A 26048-nucleotide genomic window follows, 5' to 3' on the forward strand; every position below is an offset into this window, starting at 1 on the left:
GTGGTTTGTCAATATCTGGCTGAAATACGAAACACCATCCATCCATCTCTGCAAATGTGAATTTGGGTTGTAGGAGGCAACAGTCCAAGGTAAGGGGGGCAGACCTCCCTCTCCTCAGCCACCTCCTCAAGCTCCTCAAGGGGAATACCAGCCTAGAGATATAATCTCTCCAGTGTGTCCTGGGACCTCCAGGACCCTGAGACCTCCATAGAGAGGGCATGTCCAGGTCCTAGGCCCCAGATTCTCTCCAGATGCCTGGACCACCTGAAATGGCTTCCCTTGATGTGGAGGAGCAGCATCCTTCCCGAGTGTTGGAGCTCCTTACCCTATCTCTAAGGGAGGGACCTGCAGAACAACCTTATTTCAAACAATTCACTGCAAAAACTCAAAATCTTAACAAGAATATTTCTTATTTCTAGTTAAAATGTCTCATTTTTAGTAAAAAAAATCTCATTACACTTAAAACAAGACTCATCACTGGAAAAAACAACAATTTTCACCTGTTTCAAGTAGATTTTCACTTAAAATAAGTAGAAAAATCTGCAGGTGGAAATAGATTTTTTTGCTTGTAATGAGAAGATAAATCTAAATCTCAGATTTTTCTACTTATTTCAAGAGAAAATTTACTTGAAACAGGTGAAAATTGTCAAATAAGTTATTTATCTGGTGATGACTCTTGTTTTAAGTGTAATGAGATTTTTTGACTAAAAATTAGACATTTTAACTAGAAATAAGTAAAAAATGTTCCTGGTAAGATTTTGAGTTTTTGCAGTGTTGTACACGTGATTTCATTCTTTTGGTCACTACTAACCATTTGTCACTGTGAGGAAGGTCAGAACGTGGACTGACCAGTTAACAGAGGGCCTTGTCATTTGGCTCAGTTCTTTTCACCACAATGGATCACATCAGCATCTGCTCCCTCTCCACTCCTCCACCACTCATGAACCCCACCCTGAGATACTTAAACACCTCATGCCAAACCCGGGGAGCCCGTTCCAACTAAGATCCTCGGCCTCAGATTGGGAGGTGCTGATTCACACTCAGCTGAGATCTGCTCCAGAACAACTTGAAGACTGCAGCTTGATAAAGTTAACAACATCTGTAAAATAAATCATGAAACCACCAAACCAGACCCCCTACGCCCCTCGGTTCCACCTAATATAAAAAACACCTGCCATCTAACATCCATTTTTGGCAGATTCAACCCCTGTGGTTTATTGTTTTCGGTTGTAAAAATGTGCGCCAACTTTCTTCTTGACCACATTCCAAATTAGTTTTTTTTATTACAATGAAATGTATGTGTCTCAGCACTCATTTTGGTCTCTTTGTACCACTCTCAGTGATTTACATTTATACACTGTCCCAGGTTCTTTGAAAACAGAGTTGTAAATGATGAAAAAGGCACGTTCATACCATGGCCTTAAAAGGCGTCATCCAGTCAGAAGGCTCCTCCGTGACACAGATCACCAGGTGGAATGTAAGCGAGCGAATGGAAACTTGGTCGCTAGAAAATGCTGCTCTGTCTCAAGCTTCTACAACTTTCTTCTTTTAAAAGACGTGAGGTATGATGTCCTTGACATCTCATGTGCCGAGACGCAATATAACATCTTTATCTGTTTTTAGCACAATAAAAGTATTTGATGATCACTTCCGGGAGAGCGTTGGTCTCCACAGATCAAATTTAAAACATACTTAAATACACATTGAGTATTATAAAAATCCTAAAATAAACAACATTCAGTTTGTATTTCTGGTATCATTTCTCAAGGATGACTGGACGTTACCTTTTAGGGCATGTATGCGGACACCATTCGATGAAAGTATTTCATGCACACAAAACAAACATTTCTAAAATAATGTGAATACTAGCACAGTTTGTTTTGGCTCAGCCCAATGGAACGTACTGTAGCCATAAAGTCTTAATGCCACTCACAAATAAAACATAAAAGGCTATGTTCTGTTTCAGACATACGGCCATTATTTGGCACTGTGCGTAAATAGAGTAAACAAACAAATCAACAGCTCCGTAATCTAGTTATATAATCAGCGGTAATTAAAATCGTACAGATTGAACATCAACGCATGCAAGTAGCTTTTCTTTAAACACACGACAAGACGTTAGTTGATTATATATATTATATATTCTCTACATATATTATTCTGTAATATTTAACACTACTTCTGAGGTGCTATTAATAAGTTACATTCAGCATAAGTAAAATAATTCCTCCTTTTTTTTGTAGCAGTTGAGAAAATAAAATAGACATCTCTGTTTATCCCAGGGCAACTTCGTGCTGAGTGTCCACATCAATACCTGTGAACAAAGTACAGTGTTTTTGTGACACTAAAACGCAGGCATTCATGGGAGATAGCACAACAAATCCGGCTGGGACTGACCTGTAGTAATTGGGCTTGAAAGGACCGTTCTTGTTGAGGCCCATGTACTTGGCCTGCTCGTCAGACATCTCTGTCAGGTGGGCATCAAAGTTTGGCAGGTGCAGACTGGCCACGTATTCATCTGGGAACAAAGACTTGATTGTAATCCTCAAGGTTTTGACAGTGGAAACGTACGCCCTCTGGTTTTTAACCTGATGTAGATATTCGGTAAAGTCACTAGGTGGCAGCAGTGAGCAACATTTAGCGGAAGTAGTGAAGTGTTTACAGACACAAACTGCAACTAGCCTCTTTTAATACATACTGTTCACAGGATAAATAATTCATGTACCAAAGTTATGAACAATAATTCCCTCTTACCCATTTTCTTGGGCAGAAGATACACATCTTGCTTGTAACGTCCCTCTGGAGCATTGAACAACTCAATCAAGGCCAGGGCCTGTTCCCAACACAGAACATGTCATGGTGACAAATCTCACAAGTGGGGCCTTAAACGACATGTTCCTGCAGTCCAGAGCTACTCACCTGAGTGGTGGCAGTGATGGACAACACAAACGTAGGCACTGTGGAGCAGCTCAAGTTTAACAGGCGACCCTGAAATAACCAGAGTGCACGTACGTTAAGTGGACTGTAGATCTTGCACTCAAACTGTGGTGAGATTAAAATATGGTTTCTCACAAATTACATGTGTCTTATTTTTTTGGATTGAAAAAGATTTTTTTTAGGATTCCTCCTAAAGGTGAAAAGCCCGTACCTCCGCCAGCAGGATGACTCTCTTTCCATCGGGCCAGATGATGTGGTCAACCTGAGAGCGAACCCTCTCCCAGGTCAGCTCGGGGCTGCGCAGGCTTGCCTGAGAAGGTAAGAGGTAAAAACCCATGAAAGGACTTAAAATAAGAGGGAACATTTAAATTGATCGACAACTACCTTGCAGGGATACAACCCCATATGTCAACCGCAGAGTTTGATAATAGAACATAACCATCTCTGTGCATCTAATAGTCTTAAAAAAGGCCCCACTGCCATAGATTAGCACAGTCGCTGGAACTGGGCTGATAAATGTGGCCTAAGTGATCAAAATCTGTCAGGATGAGAAACATTTAAACCACAATGCTAAAGTTGGCTTTTGATCCTTTTCTCAAACTTGGATTGAATTATCTTTTCGATTGAATTAATATGTAAAAAAAAACACGGTCAGTGATTTGTGAAACATATATTCTATTTGTCAAACACACGTCTTTGCTCCAGCAGATAATGGGAATAGCCCTGCCCTCACTGGCAAGGTTATTCCCATATAGTAAACACATATCTGCAGAAGACAGGGCAAAAACTCTGCATCATAACCACAGTAATCTTTTCAAATATGCATCCTGGATTGCTGTGTGATCAACTATAATAATAAAAACAAAAAAAGGTCCAATGCTGATCAGACCTTATCAAGAAAGTGATTATAATCAGGTCATAAAAATGCGGCGCTCACATATTGTGTCTAACAATGCTACTGGAGGCGATGACTGCAACCAGGTTGTGGTCCTTCACAAATATTCGAGTTGTGTGACACAAAAATTTAACATACGTAGTTACTTCTACTTTACAGGACTGTCTCAGAACATTAGAATATTGTGATTTTCTGTAATGCAATTACAAAAACAAAAATGTCATACATTCTGGATTCATTACAAATCAACTGAAATATTGCAAGCCTTTTATTATTTTAATATTGCTGATCATGGCTTACAGTTTAAGAAAACTCAAATATCCTATCTCAAAAAATTTGAATATTCTGGGAATCTTAATCTTAAACTGTAAACCGTAATCAGCAATATTAAAGTAATAAAAGGCTTGCAATATTTCAGTTAATTTGTAATGAATCCAGAATGTATGACAATTTTGTTTTTTTAAATTGCATTACAGAAAATAAAGAACTTGATCACAATATTCAAATTTTCTGAGACAGTCCTGTAGATAAGTGTACTAGTTACAACATGCAGTAAAGGACATTTTGGAGTTACCAGGGAGTCTATCTTGTCACTTACAACAACAACGTTAATTTTGATTTTGTTAGGCGTGGTTATCGGATACGAAGACGTAGTATACCTTCTTATTAAACTCTTGCATTGATGGCAACTAAACTAATGCCAAAAATATCAGTGTACCCCTTTAACCTTGTGCCAAAAGAACAAATGGCACAAGTCAGATGATAAACCTCTTGTGGGGCCTGGTGCAGGGAGGCGCAGGACAGCAGATCCTTAGGGTGGCGTAGTAGCGCCCTCACGCATACTCAATCTGATTAAGATCTGGGGACTATTAAAGTCTGGCCAGTAGTCTGGACTCTTGTGATCTTTGAGCCCTACCAAGCCAGATTTCGCAGTGTGATAAGCATCGTCCTAATTGGTGAGGTCACTAATGTCAGAGAATAGCATGGCCATTAAAGGGTTTAATGAGTCTGCAACAACAGTTCAGAGGGGTGTCAAGTGTAAAAGTAAAATCCATATGAATGCCAGGAGCTGAGGTTTCAAAGCAGAACGTTGCATTTGTACAAGATTATGTTCATGTATCAGTGGGTTTGTTGCTGGTTGGTGTCCACATCAAAGATATTGTTCTTTCAAAATATTTGGCATATACTGTACATTACATGGATACTGTTAAATGTGCAAAACCTTTCATTTAAATAAATTAAAACATTCAAATTAAGAATATTGTGAGTGAAAAGCAAGAGCTGTGACTTTATCGTAATGACATGTGCCCTAAATGCCTAGACAGCCCCTGATGGTGTCACGATAGCCAGACTGCTGTATCCTCTAACGTTACGGGTTTCAGTTCACGATGCACACGAGAGGAAGAGGCGCCATTGTTCAGAGAGTATTTTTTCCACTATTTAGTCTATGAGTGACATGTTTTCAGTGACTGACAGCAAGTAAAGCAATGGCTGAAACACAAGACAAGCAACATTTAGTATTCACTGTGACGGCTGGATGACTCATCTGTGAGACTGTTATTCAGGATGATTGCTTGGTAACTTTTAAACGTATTTGTGTATAAGATTGGAAGATAAGAAAAAAATGAAATAAAATTGAGCAAAGAAACAAAAATAGGCCAGTTAATGGCCAAGTTGTACATATTTCCTCTTGTATTTGAGGGGAAGATGAAAGAAGTTGCTCTTAAATGGCCAAGGCACCCTGGCTTAGTAAAGTCAGGAAGTTAAATCCTGAGAAGTTTAAATTCAGAATTTGACATGAAGGCATTTTTGTGGATTTTACAGGATTAGGTGTGATCACAAAGAACAAAAACAGGATTTTCTTTATGTGTGTGAGCGTGCCAGCTTTTTTCGTGTGTTATACATGCCTTTGTTTCCAATAAAGCATATAAAACTTTTATCCTTTCTGAGATGTAAGAGTTTTTCACCATACTTTTTTCTGTTTTTTTTTTAGACCATTTCCATTTTAAGTCTTTCAATTTTCTTTTAGAACCTCGAAGCTAAAGAAATGATAAGAAATTCCAAGACAAAGGCCTTGACCTAATACACACACACACACAGTTATGCATAGTTACATTACCACATCTATCTCAGTATTTGAATGTCCCATATTGCAGACGATGCAGCCATTTTTCATTCGGTCAAGTTGCTCTCTGGTAATTACGTTCTTGTTGCCTGTAATTAAGAAGAGAAAAGAACAGCGATGAGCCGTAAACTATCACTGACTGTAGAGCGTGAGCGTGTTTTGGTTTTAACATCCTAATTCAGAACGGCATCTAAATCAAGTCATCCAAGACTTAAATCCGTTTCAGCATTCAGATGAAAAGGTCTGTTTTCGTCCAGAAACCTCGCTAGAAGTATTTAGATGAGACACATATTGGTGAGCTGAGAATATGACGATCATCAAAGCAGAAGTAATGGCTGTCACGGCATGGAGCGCATTACCAGTGCAAGTTATCACCACGTCCATCTGCCGAATGACCTCGCTCAGCTTGACCACTCGGAATCCGTCCATGCTGTGTGGACACACGTACATTTGGATTAATCTGTTTACTTACTGTCACAGCCAATTCAATCCACAACACATACTCAGAAGCGAGAGTAGCACTTCTTTTCTTTTTCTTTTTTTGGTTGTTGTTGTTGATGGAGTAGCACTGAATGCTAATGGGTGGTGACTCACCAAGCCTGCAGGGCACAGATGGGGTCAATCTCTGTGATGCACACAATGGCTCCAAGGGCTTTGAGAGCGGTGCAGCAGCCCTTCCCCACCTACAGAGCCACGAGAGTGTGCAATGAAAAGGCCTGCTGCACCAGTGAAAATCCACTTACTCCGTTTAAAGTACACATTTCTCAAAATAAGGAATGACTCACCTCCCCATAACCACACACAACCACCTGTTTTCCTCCAAACATAATATCTGTGGTCCTCTTCAAGCTGGCAGAGACGAGCAAAATAACAAATCCTGATCAACGGGGAGCATCTTCACACTCCCGTGACACTCAGTTTATCACAAAATTACAACAAATGTGAAATAGTGTCATTGTTTGCAAGAAATATCAGTGATTAAAATGATTCGATCTCCTCACCCATCCAGGATGGATTCACGGCAGCAGTAAAGGTTGTCAAACTTCTGCTTGGTAACCGAGTCGTTCACGTTCATCGCAGGGACACACAACTTGCCAGCCTTAGACAACTGGTACAATCTGGGAGCACGTGGAACATGTTCGGGCAGATCAGCACACACATGAACATGCACATGTGCAGGAAAAAGGAAAGAAAAGTGACATGTACTCCTGCATGACCTGCACTTTCCATGTGGCTAATTAAGTCTTTTGAGGGCTGGTGTTACGAGCTCGGGGATGTTTCTCAAACAGCCTCGAGTCAAATCAGACGGCACTATTCCTTTCAATCCCCATCATCCATGTGGATCAATCCTAACATGACTTATTGAACCGTGCTGCAGGCCGCTTCTCTAGCGGCACAGCACTCAGACCGTCGTTGGCCAGTTGCTGCATGAGTGTGACCGCGGTCTGCTTCAGATTCGGCTCCGTCGAAACGGCAAATTACTGTGAAGAAAAGCACCGCGCAGTACTTTGAAAGACATCTCGCTCAATATGTCGTTCTGAAAAGGCGGCCTTTAAGTGACCTAGTTGTTGGATGACATGTGAATAGCACAATTATGTTACGTCAAGCCCATAACAAAGACATCACAAAAGCGTGTAAAGTAAAACATTTTAAAGATAATCAAAGTGCAGGTAAAAGCTTCACAGATAGAAGAGCAACAGTAACCAGAAAATCAAATCACCAACTACTTAGCAACTAATTTGAGTGTGGCAGCCGTTTTACTTCCGCTGGGTATTTCGTTTGTGTTTAGTATGTTTTGATATTTGTTTTCTAAGCAAATACAACCTTTAATTACAAGGCAGATTTTATGACAAGGTCATTTAAATGCAGATTAAGTCTTTTTCTACTGTATATTTACCATAATCCACATTTATTTTGATAGAATCTTACATCCTTATGCAAGACGTACTTGGTATTTTATAAATTTTGGCCGTTTTTATCTTATTTTAGTGTTAAAGGAGCAGTTGTGGAGTTTTCAGAATTAGGACTCAGTAATATCCAAAAGCATGAAATGACCCCTACAGTTGCAAAATCTGTATGATGTCAGAAAACATTATGAATGTGTACAAACTGAGAATCTACAACATGAGTCAATATAAGCAGTTGAATAGGTCACAACCTGGGTCTTGGTCATGGTTTTTTACTGGATCAGACATGATCGTTGTGCCCCCCCCCCGAAGTCTCAGTGTTAATTCACCTGTGAACACCAGTGACACTTTCCTCAACAATGCCTCTGACTTTTTTGAAGACGCTGGGATACTTCTTGTACACCCAGTGGGTTAAATCTCCACCGTCATCCAAAATCTGAGAGAAACAAATCAGAGTCCGAAAGACGGTCTCAAAAATGTCAACATACAGAGGTTGGTGTTAAATGTATAGTATCCTGGAGATACCATGTTGGCCTGCCACCCTGCAGTGTTGACACAGCGATCAATGCACCACCAGAAATCATCCTCCGATTCTCCTTTCCAAGCAAACACAGAAATGCCTGCAGGAAGCGAAACACAACAGGTGCTTTAGTTATCGTTACAAACATTGGTAAATATAAGCTAATTCACCATCCTCTACTTGTTTTGTAGTAGTTTACTTAATATAAAGTGTTTTAACTATGTAAATTGCACTTTTTATATAAAGTTTCATTTGCAAATCAAAACACTGCAAAGAGCAAATCATTCTTTAAGCCTACAAACTAGGAAGTTGGAAACATGGAAATCTCTAAATTGTGAAGTTGTCTTGTTTTTCCACTTAACCCTCTTTCATCTGACGTCGTGTACTTTACACTTTGTTCTTGGTGTTGTATTACCACAAGGTTCTGAGCGGACTTTCTTAAGATATTTAGTTTCAAGCAGCCAAGTTAGAGCAAAAACTCTCACGAATGATCCGAGTGGCAGACGGGGGAGGAGCTCACCCGTTTCAGCGAGAGCAGCGGCCACCTCGTTCTGAGTGGAGTAGATGTTGCAGGCAGTCCAGCGACACTGGGCCCCGAGGGCCACCAGGGTTTCGATCAGGACCTAAGAGGGGACCGTGGTAGACGCTGTGTTGAAAAAATCGATTTCCCAATTCTAAATCGATTCTCATATTAATTCCTAAAAAATCGATTCATATGTCTAAAGATCGATTTTTTTTTTAATTTTTTTTTTTTGGGGGGGGGTTATTTATTCATTTACGTTTTTTTTTTTCATCATTACATTACAACTTTTGGTTATTTTTTTGTTTATCCCCAAAAAAGGAATGTTTTGTTGCACACGAGAATAACTGGTGCCATGTTTTTGCCTTTAAATATGTATGAAAACGTTAAAGTGTTAGGTTATAATTGCATAAATTGTCTATATTTCATTACTTTATATACTGTCTTGGGGTTACATTTGCAAAAAATGCTAAAAACCAAATGCTCAAAAATTAAAAACCAAAATAGACCGAAAATGGAACAAATAAAAACAGAATGTGGGAAAAAATAAAACCGATTTCATCCGTCTCTCTTTGCTGCTCTGGATCTGTTTGGTAATTCTGCAACATGATGTTTCTGAAAGCAGTTCTATCAGCATTCTGGGAGCTGATTGGTCCTTACAGCAACATTAGCTGCCAATACTTGCTGTTTAATCTCAATATAATACTAGTAGTAATATTTTGCATAACTACAGTCATATAATTCATGCAACAGCTCAAAAAACAGTTTTCATAACACTAACCCAAATCAATATCGGAATCGAATCGGATCGGATCGAATCAAATCTTGATAATCGATTCTGAATCTTAAGAATCGGAATAGAATCGATCCCCAGCCCTAGACGCAGACACAACAGAATGAGGGGAAACGCCTCAAACACATAACAGCAGCACGGATGAGCGTACGTACGGCTGTCTGAGCAGTGATGTGAGTACAGCCCACTATCTTTGCTCCCGCCAGCGGTTTCTCCCCCTGGGCTCTCTTCCTCAAGGAAATCAGTGCAGACATGTCTGGGGGGAGACAGACAGAACACCAATTAACAGTAAATAGACATTAGATGTTCAGTTTGGTCCTCATTCAAAACAAACTTAAATAAATGGGAAATAAATACTATTCTCAGAACTTGCACACAAAAAAAGTGAGTACATGATTGAAAACCAACCAGCTTTCTAATGAAAGCCCCGTGATAAGAGTCGGCTTTTGCATCGGGTGAGCAAAAGAGCGATAGACCCTTTCAAGGTTCACAAAAACAATCCCTCTCTTCAGGGTGGTTATGCAGTAAAGGGCAGTAAAAACGGGAGACTGATTTAACAACCCTTCCAGTAACAGCTGCCGCACTCTGGGTTTTTAACCTGAAGAACACTTATCGCTCACACGGTCAACAAGAATGAGCAGAAAAACAGCAGAGAAACGAGACTCCACCAAAACCCTCATTCTTAAGAAGAGAACGGAGGGGAAAGCGAACAAAGCTCAAAGAAAGAGCGGTGATCATGTTTCCAGAATAACACCGACACCACTTGGAGTACTGTTGTGAAATACGGAGGAGACAACTTTTCTCAAGTCGTGTCCAAGGAGCAGATTTCATGCCGTGGGATACATATTTGGGAACGCAGGCACAACAGGTAGCTCGGAGCTCTTTTTTGCATAAATGGTAAAGGTAGAGCGATTATTATCCTCGCTGAGCCACAGTACAATGACAGAAAAAGTGTGAGGCTGCAATTTACTCAAAAACCACCACTTGCAAGAAATCAAACTAAAACTGCAGACCCAATCTAAGCAAAATGCAGCGCTTTTATTTTCTCTACTACTTCAAAATCAGGAATGTGATCGTCCCGAAGGTGCACTCGCTAAACGGGAGGTCACAAATACCTTGCTCTGCTATCTCTATTTCTCGGCGGCCAAATTCAGCCTGTTTGATGTTCTTCACGCAGAAGTCGCTGCTGCCGTGGGTGTTGACCTGGGCTTTGTCCCGGGGGGAGGTTTCATCGTCGGAGCTGTCGGTGTAAGATGCAGCTGGGAAACAGCGAGCACAAAAGGTCACTTTTGTGGCAAAGCACACAAAGGAGACAATTCTTGAAACAAATACTTCAGACCTATTGTGTGCGAGAGGTTGAAGCCGGTGCATTTCCAGCATGGTGTACCTGTGCGTGTTTGTGACCTTGGATACGGACCCAAGGCCCATGTGCGCTTTGAAAAGACGTTCAGATACCTGAGCTGTAGCTGTCTGTGGACGACTGCGAGATGGACCTGGAGAGGGAGCGCCGACCGGCCTTGGTCGGGAATTTGCTGAACTCCTGCTTGTCCTCTGCGTTCGCAAACTGAATCTGGACAGAACCGGGAGAAAGGGAGCGGAACATAAAGCTACAGTATGCAGACGGTTACCGACTTACTGTTTGGACTTTGCTCTGTAGGAACTGTTTTAAGTGTCAACAGTGAAATCGGAACAAAAAAATATCATCATCATCATCATCATCATCATCATCATCTCCATCATCACTCATGAACAGTGATGCTTGCCCTAACAGCTGTTTACATTTGCTCTCACTGTGCTTCTCCAGCCACAAAACTATCTTTTTATAAAAGGAAATCAGCTTGTTGGAGTAAATAACAGGTGGATCAGGAGGAAGGAAGCCGTGGGCCTATTTTTAGATGTTCTCTCCTGCTCTGTGATTTATCCTTTGTTCAAACACACAGGCTTGAGTTGTTGTTGGTCGTAATTCATCGTGTCAACCCAACCCTTCAAAAGCACCCGCGATCAAAGACCTGGGAACACATAAATTGGATCAGAAAACGGTTTGCTATCCTAGCATTTAATAAAAAACCTAGCTGCTCAGTCTGTGGGGTTACCGCATCAAACCAAAGAAGAATCTATAACTTTCAAAAAGAACAGCAGAACACCGATAACTCAATTACTCGGCGCTTTAGAGAAACAGTAAGGCTGCAGGTGCCTATCAGCGACCTTGTGATGGTTCCTTTTAAATCCTATTTTCATAAACAGAACCTTTCCATAAGGAAGACTTAGATGATGAAATAAAGCCATTAGGGCTGGGCGATTTTGGAAAAAAATAAAATCCCGATTTTTCTCTCTGAAAACCCGATTTTCGATTTCGATTTCGATTTTTTTGGTAAAACTACAAAAGACTATGGAATAAATTGTTTAAAATATTTTATCTTTATTTTTAAAGAAAAATAGCAAACAAATTTCCCTATTGGGAATGAAGTGCAATTGAAAGATACCGTATTTTCGCGACCATAAGGCGCAACTTTTTTTTTTTTTTTTTTTCTTTAATGTGCCGGGCGCCTTAAGAAACGGTGCGCCGTGTCTATTACCTGAATTACGGTAATGTCAGGCCGGCCACCATGAGAACGGTAAAGGGAGAAGGGGGCGGGTGAAGCCCCCGTGAGTTACGACGTGAATGAGACTCCACTGAGCTGTTTAATGCGAAACAGATGATGAAGACTTTTAAGGATTTGCTTGATGTGTAAAGTGAAATAAAATACAATCAAACTAAGTTTTGCTCCGCTCTATTTAAATAAGCACACTTGTGTGTGAGTGTTCTTGTGTGTGAGTGTTCTAAAGCAGCGGCTGGAGCAGCGCGGTGATGGGCGCTGCTGCAGCCGACTTCCTGGTTCCCAAAGCGGTCCGATCGACCTGGTTCCTGGCCGCTTTGGGAGCAGAGATTTCTGGAGTACGTCTTAGGTTGGATCAGCTTCACCCTCCGAAATTTGCAGCCAAATCTGTCGGTTACAAACCCGGTACCGGATCCCGACATGCGCGGGTGTGTTCGCGGCGCGGCGCGACACACACTTACTGGTTTATGTGGTGCTGGCCTGGCGCAGCTGATGGACAGAAACTGTATGGTGATTTTTAAAAGAAAAACTTTACATAAGACGTTTCCAGCCGGAGTCATTATAAGGACGAATGAAAAGAGGGGGCTGCATGAAGGGATGATGATCAACAAGCTGAGACAGGTTTGGAAATTCGGACTGGCGCAGCTGAATTAACGGAGCTCAGTCGGATACAAACCCCGGTACCGGCTCCCCGACAGCGCGTGTGTGAGCGGGTCTACCAGCGCGGGGGGGGGGGCGGACCGGGACCCGGGACCCGGTCCAGCGCGAGGGAGCAGACGGGGAGCGGACCCGGTCCAGCGCGAGGAAGCAGACGGGGAGCGGACCCGGTCCAGCGCGAGGAAGCAGACGGGGAGCGGACCCGGTCCAGCGCGAGGGAGCAGACGGGGAGCGGGACCCGGGACCGCCGCGGTCGGGATTTTTAAAAGAAAAGCGTTCCCTAAAGAGACTTTTCCAGCCAGAGTGAAATGAAGGGCTGGATGGATGAGGAGATGATCAGTGGCTGAGACAGGTTTATGTGCAGCAACCCGGTGGTTTTTTTAAATTCTTTAATGCAGAAACAGAATATGAACCTTTGAAGGGTTTGATTGATGTGAAAAGTGAAATAAAATATCAAACTAAGTTTTGCTTCCGCTGTATTTTTAGCGCGTGTGTGTTCTGCAGCGCGTGTGTGTGCAGGTCCGTCTCCGTAGACGGCGCCTTTTGGGTCGGTGCGCCGTATGTGTGTTTTAAAACCAAAAATGACACACAAAACTGAGGGTGCGCCTTTCCACACAGTGCGCCATATGGTCGCGAAAATACGGTACTGTAAATCCTCCTTGAGTTTAGTAAAGTGACAACATTTACAATTTTCTTGACCAAAGATGACTAGACGAGCTCTGTCTGTAATGCAGCCAGCTGCAAAAAAGGAAAATCGATTTTCCGATTTTCCTTTTTTAACATCGATTTTGATTAATAAATCCGATTTAGATTTAAAATCGATTAATCGCACAGCCCTAAAAGCCATGTTCTGTAAAGAAAGACTAAAAACGACAGATCTCAGCACCGCTAAAAGTTCAGCTATTCTGCAGAGACTTGTACAATCTCTCCGTGCCCCTTTCCAAGAATTCCTACCCAGATCTTGGCAGCTTGTGGCTAAATCCCTGCTCACGCTTTGATGTGTCTCGTGTGTTGCAGACAGTTATGTTTGATGTCATAACATGATACAATGTTATGACATCACACTTATTCTCCATACAGGAAGCCCTGCAGCTCCTTCCCCGTGTCCTCTTCAGTTTCTGACCATTTGACATCTCAGAGTCATCTCACAGTGGCGCCGAAATACGACTTCACACTCGCAGAGTTCCAGATACAGTACAGTCGCTTCAGTTTCAAATGTCTTCATTCATTGTGAAAATGCTGCAGGGTTCCCTGGGTGGCCTATTTGTAATGTCCATAACCATCTGTTTGGAGTAAAAACAAACGGGACGACAAAGTTGACACAACACACAGAGGACGCATCAGAGAACACCAGGCCGCCGGACCAACAACAACCAGGTAACATTTGAGTTTAATGTGCACAGCAGCACATGCGCTGACCTAGAACTGTAAAGTGAAAGGGGCTTTAATGGTTTTGGCACTGAGCGGTAATAACACAGCTTTCAATCATTACAGACGAGTAGAAGTTGCTTCCCTGCTCATGCAGTAAGCAAAGCTGAAGGAAACTGACATCAGTTATGATGACCAGGGGAATTAATTAATGTTCATGTCTTCAGGAGGATGTATTTAAAAAAAAAAAAAAAAGATCTTCAGGCAGAAACTCCTGGAACAGCAGTAACTTTATTCTCTAAATGTTTAGACCTCTCAACCCCGCTTTGCATGACCAGCAACACCTGGGCTTCTCACACCTATTATGTGAGTGAAGAGAAACTGAAGACGCTTGGGAGACGGGGTGAACGGAGCAGATCTCTGCATGTCTCCCTGTCCACAACTGAGAGAGAGAGAGGCCCGGCTCACGCGCTCAGAGGAGAGTGCATTCATGTTTGCTTTGCATCAGTTCATGCAATTGTGGCTTCGGCAGATATTTCAGACTTCTGCTTTTTACTTCTTTCTCACTTTGTAGACATCCAAATCAGAGAGTCCTTCCCTCGTAGTTACGGCGCTCAGGAAAACACGAGGATAATCTAATTAATAATGAGTAACCCAGTTTCACTGAAGACTGGGCAACACTGAAGTTTCTCCGAAAGTTGAGCTGCGTGTCTCTGGCCTCACTCCAGCTGAAAATGTTGATGCTTGTCAAAGAAATTGAATATAATGCCAACAAGGAAGACACAAAACTTGCCATGAATAATTTGATATGATCCATCTGTAATAAAAGTAGGATCTTGGGACTAAAAAAAAAGTGTCTATGATGAGTTCCTGTGATGCATAAGCAGCTACTCACCCGTTCTCTCCCGTGCCCATGATTGTGTGCCATAGCTGCCTGTGTCTAACCGCTCTCCGGGTTTCCAGCCTCCCTCCCTGAGCCTCTGTGTCCTCAGTGTGATGGTACCAGGTGTCCCTGAAGCTATTATCCCAGAACACTCCCAGACAGAGCAAGGGGGAGGTTCCCACCTATTATGATTTCAAATGGCCAACCTGGACACAGAGGAAGGCAGGAAAAGAGAGGCCTGGACAGCGAGGGGAGGCTGACTCCGTCCCAGTCGCTCCCTCTGGCCCTTTCAGTCTCTCTGGCTCTGTCTTGCCCTTGGCAACCAACTGTTAATGTCAGAGGATTTTATTTTTAAGGCTTGAAGTGCTGAGGACCATACAGACAAGAAATGTTTTTAAATTGTGTGCACAAAATCAAGAAACATGGCAGGTTTCTGCGCCCGCATCCAATTTGAACCACTAAATGCAAGGGGATTGAAAGGAGGAGGTAAATCCTGTCTTCGTTAGCCTTCTGCTGCATCAATAGGCATCCCTCTGGTGCCATTCTACAGCTAAAAATACCCTTTCTCTCTTAGACACTCGGCCAGGTCACAGTCTTAAGCTGCAGAGTGTGACTGACGGTCAGTGGCGTAAGCTCCCAGCGTGGGCCCGACTTAAGGCAACACTAACTACTTAACCAGGCACCGCTTGCGCTCTACAGCACCACCTAACTGTAATCCACAAAGATCATTGATACCGCCGACTCACAGCGGCTGCATTCAACAAGTCAAAGACACAGTCTGAAGTGTAGCTGGTGCACGTAAAGCAGGACCCGAGTCGAGCAAGTGAAATCAAGGTGCAGCATTTAAGTCAGTGCATTCCTCCAAGTCTGGAGAAGTGCCTGTTTAGATGAACACATGTATGAGCGATTACAATGTTGTGAAAAATAACATACTGCGTGTAAATCCAAGGACAATGTGACAGGCAATGTACAACCAGATTTCATACACAAACACGATGGAATGCAAAGCTAATGCATTTGCCCGCAGCCTAACCCGAGCCCCGACTCATAGACATGAGATCAATCAAGTTATCCATTAGCGATACAAAAAAAAACATGCATTTACCCCACTCAGAGATGATACAAGAGTATCAAGAGTGACTATTAATCTTGAGAAGATTCAGCTCAATAAACAGGATTGATAATGGCACATGTGGAAGGTCTTAAAAGGTTTTTAACCAGGGAGTAAATATCATGTACAAAAGTTAGAAAAAGGGCAAAACAAAACTGCGTGGATGTGTTTAGATTTCTCCGTGTAAGGTGACTTTCCCACCAGTGATAATAACTGCTGTACAGACACAGACGTTCACTTGTACACAATACTTCCATGTTCATTAGTCGTACTGCTCAACAAGCAATTACTTGTTTATCAATCATGTACGCATAATTAAATTATTGTTGTTAGGCTAATAATGTACGGGTGAAATGAAATGAGAATAAATATTTGCATAACAGTACTAATATTTCCACAGTGCATTGTGGGGGGTTTATCTTATCAATAAAATGGTTTGAGATTATGACCTTTTCTTATTTCCTGCAGCTCAGATTCTACTGTGTCGACAACATTTGTGATCTGTTATCTCAAACCTCATCCAACACCACACATATTGCTTGGGCTACGAATTCCACCTTTGGATCAAAGAGTTTCTGGATTAGTTTTGGGTTTTAATGGTCCACTCCCGTTTCACTTTCTACAAGTTTCCACATTTTCAGATACAGGAACATGCCGGTGTTAAAACAAGCCTATGTCTGTGTTTGGATGCTTGCTAATGTAACTTTTTATTCGGAACCAAAGTGACGTGAATCCAAGCAATTCTGAGTGATAACCAAGGGGCAACATGTAGTTTTGAGAGCTCCCACCTACATGGCAGTAATACAAACGTGTAGTTCGCTGAATGGCCACTAGGGGTTGGCTCCAAGGGCAAGTCATGTCCAAATTTCAGCATTGTTCAAAAAATAGTTTTGGTCTCCACAGCTTAATTTCACTTCCATGACCCATGTACAGGGGGTGAATGTTTGTCTGTCGTCAAGTAAAATCATATCAAAGCTAGGGCTGGGCGATATGGACCAAAAGTCATATCTCGATATTTTCTAGCTAAATGACGATACTCGATATATATCTCGATATTTTTTCTGTGCCTTAATTGGGGTTTCCCCCAAAGCATTATAGCATAGCATCTCTGTTAGCTTCATTTTTTTCTGATCAAACCCTTAAAAAAACAGTCAGTTTTAATACAAAGCCACGTGCTAAATGTCACACAGGTTCCTTTATTAACAGAGGTCTGCACAATATCAAAATGTATAAAACAAATGAAATAAAAATAAACTGCCTGCATAGAATAAAAATGCTTCTTGAATAAAATAAAACAAATATCCCTTTCCTGCATAACAATTAAATTAAAATACACTGTGAAATTAATACAATGTAGACAGTAACAGGCAGAATTTTCCACTGAGGTTGACAGTTGTGCAAATAACAAAACATTTGTGCAAATCTCAAATAAAACATTCAAGTCAATTTGTTACAAAATAAGCTATATCAAAATCATTTAAAAAAAAAATGTAAAAAAAAAAAAAAAAAAAAAATTTAAATTAAAAAAAAATAATTAAATCGATATAAACGATATTGTCTTGTACCATATCGTGTTTGAAAATATATCGATATATATTAAAATCTCGATATATCGCCCAGCCCTAATCAAAGCTTTAAAGTGACATCACTAAAGCTACTTCTTTAGCACTGTCTTGACTTCTGAGCTATGAATATAGACATAACTGTGAATATTCTTTCTTATTTTAGCAATAATATGTATTGTTATGCATCCAGCTCCTGGGCGGCCCGGCGGGTAATAAAACAAAACGACTAGTACCTTTGCCCACAAACAGAGCTTTCTACTTGGAAAAACTCAGCCAGAGCTTCTGCTTCTAACACTTGTCTATTTTAGTGAAATGACTTTGGTTTGTCTGTAGAGAGATCATTCCCCCAGTACCACTTAGGTGTAATGGCATTCTTGAGTCTTGTCAGATGGCTTCAAATGTATTTATTTTATTCCAAGTTGATTCCCCCAAAACATTAATTTGTTCTCACTCAGAACTGCTTCAATCCATGTGGTTCTGACTCTTAACAAAAGTTTGCACTTGTTTACCATCTTATTATAGACCTACAGTAGGATTGTTTTAACTCCTGGGCGATCTTTTAATCTTGCAAGGAGAAAAAACAGAGAGAGAGAAAAACTCTGACTTCGTCAGATGTGATTCTCTGCCATTAGATCGACATACAAACATGATGAAATAGTGAACAACTTTATGCACAGCAGCCCACACGGACGGATATGGATAAAAAAATGATGATGCATGAGACAAATCCAGAGTGAGCGAGTCTCATTCCCAGGGGGGCGTGTTGCATAACTGCTGGATGGATTCAGAGAGAGGGAGGAGGCAGAGTAGTGTTACTTTGACTCACCTTTCATTACCCTCACATCTAATCCGTAGCATTGATTGTGTTTACTCATGCATATTTTTGATTCTGTGACAAATGCCTCCTATCCTCAATAACCACCCAGCTTTACTTTTTTTTTCCTTTAATTCCCCAGTCTTTTCCGAGGTATTAATTAGATTTATGTTCGATTAATGTAGCCGCCCTGCTCATTCGTTTTGTCCTGTAAACTGGTGTCTCAGTTTGATGCTCGGTTCTCGTGTTTATTCGTAACCCACTGCTTTGTTTTCATAAGCGCAGTGTGCATTCCTAGCATCCAATATGTTTTTGAACCGGGCTCCCTGGGGTGGCTGACAGTCCACATATTATTATCTGACAGACAGGGGTCTGAGCTAATATTATGACGTCTGTGAGCACTGCTGCTGGGAAAATAGATGTTTCTTTTACTCAGATCGTGCTTTCCAGCTTATGCCGACATATTTAAGTTTAATAAAATGCTTACTTTGATGGAGTCAAACCACAAATACAATATACTGACAAAAGGTCAACCAGACCAAGTGTACAGTGAGACCATCTATTTTCAGATTGTAATAAATGCTATTTTTTTTTTTAAGTGCAGAGCCGTGAGAGAATAAGAATCGTTGTGTTTTTATTATTACAAGTGTGTCATTTTAACCTAAAATGTAAGTGGGTGGTCTGCAGCACAAGTTTTATTATTACTCTATGAGGTATGATAAAAAGCAACAAAAGCAATAATACATCAAAAACAAAGTAATAAGAGTAAGGGACAACTTATACATCTGAGTTTTCAACATGGAGACCTGCCAGTTAAGTGTCATTTAGTCCAATTGTTTGGTGGGTTTGAATCATGACTGCAGTACAGTTTACTATTGTTTAAATAAATGTACTGATATATACATTTACTATGTCCTCTGAAATACATTTTTGCAAGCATCCATTTAATGGAAGTATTTAATGGAGTAAAGCTCATGCTTCGTTCACTGCAAGGTGGATGAACCCAGATCAAAGTTTACAAGCACGAAATGCAGGCAACATGGAAAAAGGACCAGTTTGAGATCAAATACATTTTCTTTAGATGTAGTTGCCAAATAGCCTACAACAACTATTAAGGCCCAATGTTTTTTTCCCGTCTTTGTGCTAAGGACAAGAAATGCGAAGTGTTCTCTCCCAGGGACACTGTGTTCTCCAAAAGTCTCCCTGGCCTGACTGCACACCTCAATGTCTTCAGAGCTGATCTTGCCAACAAGGGATGAGTTCAGTAAATACAGAAGGGAAGGAGCACAACAAGTTTCATTTCCTGAGCCTCTGTAAAGAAAAGCTGTGCTACCGCAGTTTATGCTGGTATCCCACCTGCTCATTTCTCCACTTTGATGAGGCCTTAAAATAGTCCATGCCAGACCAGATGTCAGCACCACTCAAGGTGACAAAACTTACTTATAATTTTTGAAAATATCCATGTCTGTAGATGATATTTTGGTATGATAACCCTTCCTGAGTGGCAGCTGTATCATAGTTATCAGCTCATGAAGTCACCTAGCCCCTTCAGAAAATTACATTTCGCTGCCACTCAGGAAGGGTTATCATTCCCAAATATAATCTATAGAGACGGATCTTTCAAAAAATCATAAGTAAGTTTTGTCACCTTGAGTCAGGGGCGTCAATTGGGTATGGCAAGGTATGGCAGCCGCCACACCTTTGCTTCAAGGGTTAAATGTAAATGTTTGTATTTTTAAATACATTTATGGAATAACTACAAATGCAAATAAGAACAACATGATCGATTTCACTGGTTATTATACACTGCAAAAATTCAAAATCTTAAGAATATTTGTCTTATTTCTAGTTAAAATGTCTAATGTCTAAAATAAGTGGAAAAATCTGCCAGTGGAACAAGATTTTTTTGCTTGTAATGAGAAGATAAATCTTGTTCCACTGGCAGATTTTTCTACTTATTTCAAGTGAAAATTTACTTGAAACAGGTGAAAATTGTCAAATTAGTTATTTTTTTCTGGTGATGACTCTTGTTTTAAGTGTAATGATATTTTTTGACTAAAAATTAGACATTTTAACTAGAAATAAGACAAATATTCCTGGTAAGATTTTGAGTTTTTGCAGTGAGCGAGACTGCATTTGAAAAAGTTCCAATTTTCTTGACCACACAGATAAGCTGCATAGCAGACTTCTGTGATGAGTATTTGTTGGACGTGTTGATTGATACTCTAGTTAAGTTCTGTGACTCGTAACCTTGCCATACCTTAGCTTCCACTGAATTGACGCCACTGCTCTGGCCCACGGACTAAAAGGTTTCAGAGCTCAACTTGGCATGCAGCTGTTTCCATGATGCTGTTACTGTACCTTAGTGATCATTTATTCAAAGCTGCAACAAGATAAGGCACAGCTTTGCAGAAATTATTCAGTTAAATCTAGGTTACGAGGAAATAAGGATGGCAGTTTAGAGGAAGGCAAGTTTGCATTGAAAATAGATGAGTGGCCTGTGTGAGCATGGCTGTTTGGCAGAAGTGCGCAGTGCCTTGGCCGTCCAGCTGCACTTCTCCTTCACTGCAGCAGGACGTGCATTGGTCCTGCAGGCGGGAGACAGCCAGCCAGCCGGCCAGGGCACTGGTGGGGACTGGTGTGGACTGGTGTGAGCGGTGATGGCGAGCATCATCTTTTTTTTCCTACCTTTTTGACGGACTTGAGCGTGGGCACCGCGGTGAAGGCTGCGGACGGCATCTCCCCCACGTTCATGTTCACGTCGCTGCTGTTCTTGCTCACGGTCAACGCCGAGTATTTCTCCGCCACGTTTTCGGTCTCTTTGACATATTTGGTGGCTTGTTTGACCTCTCCTTTGCTGTCCACCACCGAGTCTGTCATTGCATCCGAGAGAGTGAGTGAGTGAGGTGTCGGTGCAGAAAAAGACGCTCCCTGATGAGTTTATTGGGACGCAGCTCCGGTTCAGCAGCGCAGCGTCAACACGCAACTCGCTTGGCTCACTAATGTGCTTTTCTCGGGATTCCGTTCCTCTACTTTGTCAAAGCGGTTTGTTTCAGTCGTGCGGGTTTAGTTGTGTCAGACACAGACAGCAACATCTCCCGGTGGGAGGGGGTCTGTCACCTGAAGCCGGATGCCGCGTTCCATTTGTCCTCGGAAGTGGGGATTTCCCAGTTCCCAGTCGGAATTTTCAACTGGAACGCCCCTCGAAGTGGGATTTCCCACTGGGAAAGTGGGAGAGTCTTCACCACCCCCGAGTTCACATTCCAAGATGGCTGCCCCGGTTGTAAACAGTAGAAGAGAGCTCTGTAAAAATTCGTAGCACTTCTTTCTAGTTTGGGTCACACTAAATCAGTCGTATACAAGTATTGTTCGGCATATATATGCTGCTATAGTGTAATTGACATTTTTCATGTGGTATATGCGAACTACAAACTTGTTTACCTACTTTGTAACTGGAACGCTGATAACTCGGCTGTGATGTCATTCCCAGTTCCGAGTTCCGACTTCCGAGGTAAATGGAACGCAGCATGAGTTATGGTCTGCGTTTAATCGACGCACGTAGCCTACGGCGTAGGGCACGCGGCGACGCGCACCGTACGCCGCGGCCCCTGCGTTGGTGTAACGCGGAACCATAAATCAGCCTTGAGTGGTGAGCAGTGTGTAGGCGGTGATCTTCACCGCCGGCCTTCAAGGAGGACAGCGGAGGAGTAACATGAGAAGAGTAATTTAAGTATGTGCCTTATTACTTGCATTACTTATTTATCAGGTGGTGCGAGCGTAGATAAATATTGCTGGTTAAAGCCTGAATTATGGTTCCGCGTTAAATCGACGCAGAGCCTACGCCGTAGCCGCGTACCCTACGGCGTAGGCTCTGCGTTGGTGTAACGCGGGACAATAAATCAGCCTTTAAACTGCCTGGGGAGGCTGTGCCAAGTCCCGCCTCCTCCTCTGTGATTGGCTGATCTTGATGACGGCGCTCACAATCCGCCGCTTCTGATTGGTGGAGCACGCTAATCGCGGAGCTACACCTGGGAGGTCCTGTTCAAGGACGATACTTTTCTTTATTTATTTTGTTTTTACAGCGTTTCATATATTAAATGTGCTGGTCCATTGAGTCACTTTAAGATTAATAGAATAATAAGTAACCAAAATTATTTATTGTATCATATAAGGTATATAATCTGGTAAAACCTCAACATAACCAGTGGCAAATATTGGGAAAACGAAATAAATTGTAAACATTCAATGTTGTTGCAAAAACCCACCACACGGAGGCACCATATAAATCAAATCAAATCAAATCAAATCAAATCAAATCAAATCAAATCAAATCAAACTTTATTTGTAAAGCACCTTAAACATAAAAAGTAAAGTACAACTTCAAACGGTGGGGTCCAAGCCAACGAAGCAAGTTTATTTGTATAGCACAATTCAACACAAGGTAATTCAGAGTGCTTTACATCAACATTAAAAGCGGCAAGACACAATTAAACAGTAAATAATTCGACATAATTAAACAGTAAATAACAAATAAGAAGATTGAATAAGATGATAAGAAAAGAAGTAAAATAATAAAAAGCACAAGCTGTTAAAAATAAGGGCAGTAGAGTACAGCAGGTAAGTTTAATTTAGGAGTATGCTTCAGTAAACAGTAATGTTTTTAACCCTGATTTAAAGGAGCTGACAGTTGGAGCAGACCTCAGGTCTACGGGAATTAAACCGTAAATAACAAATGAAATGATAAGAAAAGAGGTAAAATAATAAAAAGCACAAGTTGTTAAAAAGTAAGGGCAGTAGAGTCTAGCAGGTAAGTATTTAATTTAGGAGTACGCTTCAGTAAACAGTAATGTTTTTAACCCTGATTTAAAGGAGCTGACAGTTGGAGCAGACCTCAGGTCTACAGGAAGTTTGTTCCACCGGTGAGGAGCAGAATAACTGAACGCTGCCTCACCTTGCTTGGTTCTTGTTCTTGGGAACCACAACAAACCAGATCCAGATGAACCTCAGGGGTCTGGGAGCTTCATAGGAACTAACAGATCAAGCATGGATTTTGGTCCAAGACCATTCAGTCCAGCAGTAAGATTTTAAACTTTATCTTTTGACTCGCTGGAAGCCAGTGTAGTGATTTCATGACCGGTGTAATATGCTCTAAACGTGAGGTCAAGATTGGCGCCACCTTGTCTTTGACAGGTGTAGTTTTTCTGGCTGCGATTCCTTCCAGGTATGGTCTATAGCCCTGCGAATAACTTTGTCCCTACTGTTACGGTTTGTGCTGCCCAATGACTTTTAAGGGCGAAAGAAAAAGAATAATAAAAAAAAAGAACAAAAATAATGGGGTGTTAGCACCGCTGCAGTGGTGGGAACTGCAATGCACTCGCTGGTTCCTGCGCTGCTCCGAGGGCTTGGAGCCATAATAAAAGACAAAACAAAAAGAACAGGGTTCCAGCACCACTTCAGTGCTGGGAACCAAAATGCACTCGCATCGCTGGTTCCTGCGCTGTTCCGCGGACCTAGACCCCTAATAAAAAACAAAACAAACACAATAGGGGGCCAGAACTACTGCAGTGCTGGAAACCGAGATCCACTTGCATCGCCACTGCTCCTTGGCCCTGGACACCTAATTATTAATATTATTGAGACTTTTTCCCCACCAAGGTTAAGGGGATCACTGCTAAAAAGATACCTCCCTAGAGAAATGCTGCACGGGTCAGAGCTAAAAAAAGAGAGTTGTGATGGAAATTTTCAGCCATTCTGTGAGGTCATTATGAGTACACTCAGTTCAGACCCGTTTTGTGTCTGTGCATTTTGAGTTTAGCTGTAATACACAGCTGCAAAGATATCATTAAAGAGCACCAGTCCAAAGACACAGTCAGTCAGTCAGTGCTCCTATGCTAAACGCAGGATATGTGCTGCCTCTGTGTCCACTGAGAGAAACCTTGACACAGTTTTGTCCAATCACTCATAAGAACCTGGATGACGTTATCATCACCTGAATTCCACCACTTGCTGCCTTGATACTCTGCCAACAGGGTTTTTTAAGTGTTCCACACCATATGTCCTCAGATATGCTAGACATTGTAAATACATCTCTGCTTTTAGGTGTCTTTCCTCAGTGCCTAAAAACAGCCGTCATTAACCAGCTTTTAAAAAAGAATAGTCAAGACAGGGAGTTTGCATGTTCTCTTTGTGCTTGCGTGGGTTCTCTCCGGGTACTGCGGCTTCCTCACACAGTCCAAAAAGATGCATACTAGGTAAATTGATGATTTGAAATTGCCCGTAGCTGTGAGTGTGAGTACGTCTGGTTGTCTGTCTGGATGGATGGATGGTCGGTCGGTCGGTCGGTCAGATCACTTATAAATAGCCTGTATCAAACTTTCCCTTTTTTTAGTAAAATAACAAAACAGTTTTTCCAACCCAACCCACACTATTATGTAAAACATTCACATTATTTAATGTATTGATTCATGCCTGTTATCATGAATATCCCCACTGACAAGACGGGAGATGGATGGCACCAGAAATAAATATTTGACCTCAATATCACAGAAACCTGAGCAAAAAACAACAACATATTCTTATATTTTTTAAGTTATTTTTAAATATTTCTGTGTGATGTTCTGTGTGAGTAACTGTATGCTGGGGTTTGTTTTTTTTTTCTGTTGTTTTTCTTTTTATCCATTTGATATTTATGTTTCCACTGAAGGACCAAGTTTTGTTCTTCGCGGTTTTCAACTTCACCACACAGAAAACATCTGAGGAGAGGAAACGCTCACGCGCTGGAGGAGACTCTAACAAAGGCCACGTGGGAGGAGCCAAACCGACGGGCAGGCGTGGAGGGCGATGGGAAGCATCAGCTACAGGTCAATATCTGAATCAACACATCTTCATAATTACAGAACACAACTTACACTTGATAAATTAAAGCAATGAAATGTACTGTTAATTTTGAAATATTTGCTACAAATAATTGTAGCAAAATGTAAAGAAAACATCAATCTTGTTGCCGTAGATAACATTTCCAATGACTTGGACTGAGTAGAATTTAAAAAATAAAGAGAAACTTTACTTATCACTAGAGGGAAATTAATTATTTTATTAACTGAAATATTTAATAGGACCAAAGAAATGAATGCAATGATAATCTGATGCATACCCCTTTAATCAGTATACTGACCAAGACACAAATCATTGATTGTCAATATCTCTTGGAGTCTATTTCACACATCAGTCAACCCATTGGTACTGCTTGTTTTAATCATACTTGTTAAGAAGTTTTTATTTTATTTTCAGAAAATAAATAAATAGAAGCTGTCTTCTGTCTTGGCATCGTGCCACACTGTTGCGCCTAGAAGGTCT

General features: G+C 41.4%; 1 protein-coding gene across 2 annotated transcripts; it reads right to left on the reverse strand.

Annotated features, from left to right (window-relative positions):
- Positions 1-563: 563 nt before the first annotated feature.
- Positions 564-21857, reverse strand: ahcyl1 (adenosylhomocysteinase-like 1). Of its 2 annotated transcripts, none has more exons than XM_061736280.1 (17): positions 21381-21857; positions 11153-11267; positions 10813-10956; positions 9853-9953; positions 8905-9007; positions 8390-8484; positions 8194-8300; positions 6959-7075; positions 6743-6806; positions 6552-6640; positions 6317-6387; positions 5952-6046; positions 3149-3247; positions 2920-2988; positions 2755-2833; positions 2398-2518; positions 564-2314 (listed from the first exon to the last, which is right to left on the reverse strand). In XM_061736280.1, exons 1-17 carry the CDS (start codon positions 21570-21572, stop codon positions 2308-2310), a joined length of 1668 nt encoding a protein of 555 aa, XP_061592264.1. In that variant the 5' UTR covers positions 21573-21857; the 3' UTR covers positions 564-2307. The 2 variants fall into 2 exon arrangements, with proteins under 2 accessions (XP_061592264.1, XP_061592265.1); XM_061736281.1 differs by lacking the exon at positions 21381-21857 and adding an exon at positions 15215-15343 and having other exon boundaries at positions 566-2314.
- Positions 21858-26048: the final 4191 nt, after the last annotated feature.

Source organism: Cololabis saira, chromosome 12 (genome assembly GCF_033807715.1).
Source record: "Cololabis saira isolate AMF1-May2022 chromosome 12, fColSai1.1, whole genome shotgun sequence".
In the NCBI taxonomy this organism is placed as follows: domain Eukaryota; kingdom Metazoa; phylum Chordata; class Actinopteri; order Beloniformes; family Belonidae; genus Cololabis; species Cololabis saira.

What these genes read in the sequence shown, in the direction of transcription:
- ahcyl1 (XM_061736280.1), bottom strand. Translation starts at nt 21,572, where the DNA reads ATGACAGACTCGGTGGTGGACAGCAAAGGAGAGGTCAAACAAGCCACC. An exon ending in CACAGACAGCTACAGCTCAG is followed by an intron (nt 10,957 to 11,152) that starts GTATCTGAACGT and finishes GCTGTTTCCCAG; the next exon opens with CTGCATCTTACACCGACAGC. An exon ending in AGTGTCACTGGTGTTCACAG is followed by an intron (nt 7,076 to 8,193) that starts GTGAATTAACAC and finishes ACGTGCTCCCAG; the next exon opens with ATTGTACCAGTTGTCTAAGG.